Raw genomic sequence first — 4305 nt, forward strand, 5'->3', positions numbered from 1 at the left:
GTATTTCCGTGAGTAAAAAATATGTTTGAAAAAAATTAAAAACCAAACGCAGTGTGAGCCATGTGTACAGCTCAAAACGTTTAGCCTTCAATATCTTCTGGTTTTGAGTTTAAAATTTTGACCTTTTTGTTAGCACGATAACTCTTCTCAGAGAAAAGCAAATCCAAATATGACTTTACAGGATGGTTGGGGGTTGCGACGAATAGAAGGATTTTTGAAGGATTTTCGTCCATCAGTCTATTCATGGTGTAACCATAGGGAAAAATTTGTTAATTCGATAACTTTTTTCCAGAGACATAAATCAAGATATAAAATGTGTAGTAAGGCTGTCAACGAACTGTTCACGAACGTACGCGAACGGATTGATTTTTGATGCGACTGTACTTGTTTGTTCGTACGCTTCAAATAATTGTTCGCGCGAACACGAATGCGAACGCGAACGTCCGCGAACTGTCCGTGAAAAGCTATTCAGTAAATTCAGTATTACTGATTCAGAAATCAGATCATTACAGCAATTTTTTGTAGCATTGTTGGCAACATGTCGATTATATTTTTATTAGTATTTGAGAGCTCCACATCTAAAAACAACATGAAAAAAATATTTTTTTTCATATCAAGATTTGTTTATAAAGCAATAAAATATAACCAAAACAAATTCCCAATTCGAAGATACTGTCCTGCGCCTTGTACAAAGTTTGTCATCACAAGACGATTTACCGTTTACTGATATTCTTAGATTCGTAAAGAAGTCTTACGCGGTAACGGTTTCTCGTACACAAAAAACCAAAGACACAATCGCATCACCGAGATGGAAAGGATTTCATTCATTTGACGAGTGTCAAAAAGAATTGTTATTTGCTCGAAAATGAAAAAATTGAAGTGTTTGAAGTGCAGTGGATTTTTTTCTACTAAATACAACCTTGAAGTACATTTTGCGGGCAAACATCCCAACATTTCCATTGAAAAAAGGAAAGAATTGTGTCGTGCAGCTGAGTGGTTTGAGGTACCGAAAAAAAAAGGGCAAATTTATTTGTGAAATATGTGATAAAACTTTACAGCGGAAAGAAAATCTAATTAACCATATGAAAATCCACTCGACCTCGCGAAAACGGCTCAAATGTGATTTTTGTTCGCTGACTTTTACATATCGGACAAATTTAAGACGCCATCTAAACAAAAAACATTCCAACGAAATGATCAGCAATTCTATCAGTTCAAATTCCTTCCCCACTAAAAGAAGTGATGATGAAACCAGTAAAGACGATGATGTACCACTGGCCCGAATGCATATAAAATTACGCACTGATCCAGACATGAGCAAAGCTGCTGATTCAGACACTGATCCAGACATGGAAGTTTGTTCAACTGATCGCGGAAGTGAAGAGAAAGGTATGAATTGGAGTAATTATCTTCAAAAAGTCAAAATGATGGCAAAACATGCTATAATTCTCTAATAAAATATAGTTTGTGAATCTGAAAGAAATGCATGAATACTTATTTCCAAGCAAATATTTCATCAGAGCATAGATTTCCATGAATAAATTAAATTTGAGATGATTATTTTTAATGAAATCACTTGAAAATTCCTTACTTAGACTTAAATTGTTTTCATGACAACTGTGAACAAAACATCGAGGAAATGATTGTGGATCATATCGACGAAATATTCGAGCCGGTTCAAGCAGATGAAGCTGTGGAATTGGCACCTATGAGAAGCTTACAAGATGAAGAAGATGACAAATTCATGTCGGGCGAGTATGACCATTTGTTCCTTAGTGGTAACTATTGAAGTTATAAAATCTGTACGCAAGATTTCGTTGCATTAAGATGTTTTATTGATTCCTGATTTACAGAATTACAATTATTTGTTCGTGTTCGTTTCTGATCAGAAAGATACGTACGTCATACGTACGAACAAAACAAAGCACGAACGAACACGAACGAACGCGAACTGTTGTAGTACAATGTGTAGTACGAGAAATCCGAATCTGGCGTTAGTTTTGCGATACGAATAATCTTTAACACACTTTTCGTACAAAAATTCCTAAAGACGCCTGTAATCGTAATGACGTGAAACTTCTTACAGGTCATTTTTTTTATCAAAAAATAACATTCTGAAAGTTTGAAAAAATGTCGTCAAAAATTAAATACAAAATTTGGTTGTTGGACAAAAAATCGAAAATTATGAATGGGAGGTTTCTTTATTACTTTTCCCACCCTTGGATTTTATTACTTTTCCGCACCCCTAGGCCGGAAAGGTAGGGGAGTGTGAAGAATTGTAAACACTTTTTTCGAGCTTTCCATAGAATTCAAAAAATTAATAAAATAATAAAATGAAGTAGAAGAGTTTTTTTAAATTTTTCGAATTCCTACTGGATTACGGTTTATTTTGATTTTGATAAACATGGTGTTGTTCATTCACGGTGGTGGTGACAGAATCGATGCCGGATGATTACATACGGAGGGTTCAAGGCAATTCTGAACACGACCCGCATTCGATTGACAAATGAACCGCTTAGAATAAAAGTAGATAATGGTAGAAAGTTAAAAAAAATCTCAATCATAAAGTGCTATGAAAATAATACTCAATCAAGAAAAAAAGTGAAAATAAAAATCGATCATAAATTGTGTTTGCATTTTATTTTCACTCATTTTATGATCGACTTTTATTTTCACTTTTTCCCTTGATTGAGTATTATTTTTACTCATTTTTTGATCGACTTTAATTTTTAATTTTTTCTTGATTGAGTATTATTTTCACAGAACTTTATGATTGAGATTTTTTTTAACTTTCTACCATTATCTACTTTTATTCTAAGCGGTTCAAATGTTGCGTCCTCCATCCGCGTCAAAGCTCCGCCACATTTTCGGCAAAACCAACCGGCATGGCCACGCGTGCTTCGACGGTACTCGATGTTATAGTAGGTGATATAGCCATATTGAGCCGATAATTGTGCGGATACGTACATATGCCGTCCGTCAGGGACGGTGCGAACTAACTTGACTTGATAAAGTTCGCAAATTACTTGCGATTGTTCCGGGCAGTGTGCGCACATTACATCTACCATGTTCCGGCCTTCGATTCTGGGCAGTTCCGGAAATGCTGGATCTCGACTACCGTCCGGACGGAACTTATCGTCCGAAATATAATAAATGTCTGCCATTGTAAATCACGTCTTCTCTGTACGACGATTGAAAATGAAATGATTTTTCTTCGGTAAAATAATTTTGGATTTTGCGGAGCGATTTGAAATGCGTTTTCACACTTTGAATTTTAAACTCTGAATGAGCTCTCGGTTTGAAATTTGGATCGCTGTAGATTTGCCCGATACGAATTCACTCGATATTGCCCGATGCATTCGCTGTCAACTTCATGTTGTTGATAATCAAAATCATCAGATAACCTCAAATTGTGTTTATACTGTTGACATTTTCAATATTTTCGAATTCAATATTGCCCGACCTGGACCGAGCAAGGTCGGTCAATATACTGCCCTAAAAAAAATTCAAGTGGTTTTTTTTCACGTGAAAAATGAGCTTGGTTCAATAGAAGACTATGCCAGTAGCTTACACACATAAAAAACACAGTGTACTGTCACTCCAAGTATCGGAGTGATGGGTGCGTTCACTCCGCTCATGCTTTCGATAACACCAGTATTGGAGTGACACTAACGTTTGGAGAATGGAAAATTGAATTTGACATTGTGTCTTCATTTTTGGTTGCGAATAAAAATTACTGTTGTGCAAATGCTCCTAAATGGATAATAAAATATATTTGATTCGCGTCAAATGTCGCAATAACTTTATTTTCGTGAAATTATCTTCAGACGAATTATCAAAGGATATTTTTTTTCAAAAAGGTAGGTAATATGATGTACAAAAATGTATTTTTTTAAAAAATCATTTATGGTTGTAGCCATTCAAGCATTCGGTTTTAAGCAACACATCAATTTTCACATGAAATTGACTGACAATTATCGCACGACTGTCGATCATGAATTTTTCAAAGAGGTTGTTGAAAATTTCCACAACAATTGCGGATTTTACTTGGAACTCCACTTTGAAGTCGATTACGAAAATTGATGTGTTGCTCAAAACCGAATGCTTGAATGGCTACAACCATAAATGATTTTTAAAAAAAATACATTTTTGTACAGTAAGTCTTATTCTTTACGGAACTTATTTCGAAAATAAACTTCAATGTCGTTTGGTTTTGAGTTTAAGTTCCGTATTTCCGTGAGTAAAAACTTTGTTTAAAAAAAAAATTAAAAACCAAACGCAGTGTGAGCCATGTGTACAGCTCAC

General features: G+C 35.0%; 2 protein-coding genes across 2 annotated transcripts in view; both read left to right on the top strand.

Annotated features, from left to right (window-relative positions):
• Positions 1–4305, top strand: part of LOC116340658 (EGF domain-specific O-linked N-acetylglucosamine transferase) — a 17849-nt gene that overhangs the window by 12586 nt on the left and 958 nt on the right. The gene's annotated exons all lie outside the window — the stretch shown is intronic.
• On the top strand, positions 1018–2566 carry LOC116340672. The gene is made up of 3 exons (XM_031767281.1): positions 1018–1389; positions 1596–1778; positions 1854–2566. Exons 1-3 carry the CDS (start codon positions 1083–1085, stop codon positions 1883–1885), a joined length of 522 nt encoding a protein of 173 aa, XP_031623141.1. The 5' UTR covers positions 1018–1082; the 3' UTR covers positions 1886–2566.

Source organism: Contarinia nasturtii, unplaced genomic scaffold, assembly GCF_009176525.2.
Source record: "Contarinia nasturtii isolate CC-2019 unplaced genomic scaffold, AAFC_CNas_1.1 Cnas_scaffold_695, whole genome shotgun sequence".
Classification (NCBI taxonomy): Eukaryota; Metazoa; Arthropoda; class Insecta; order Diptera; family Cecidomyiidae; genus Contarinia; species Contarinia nasturtii.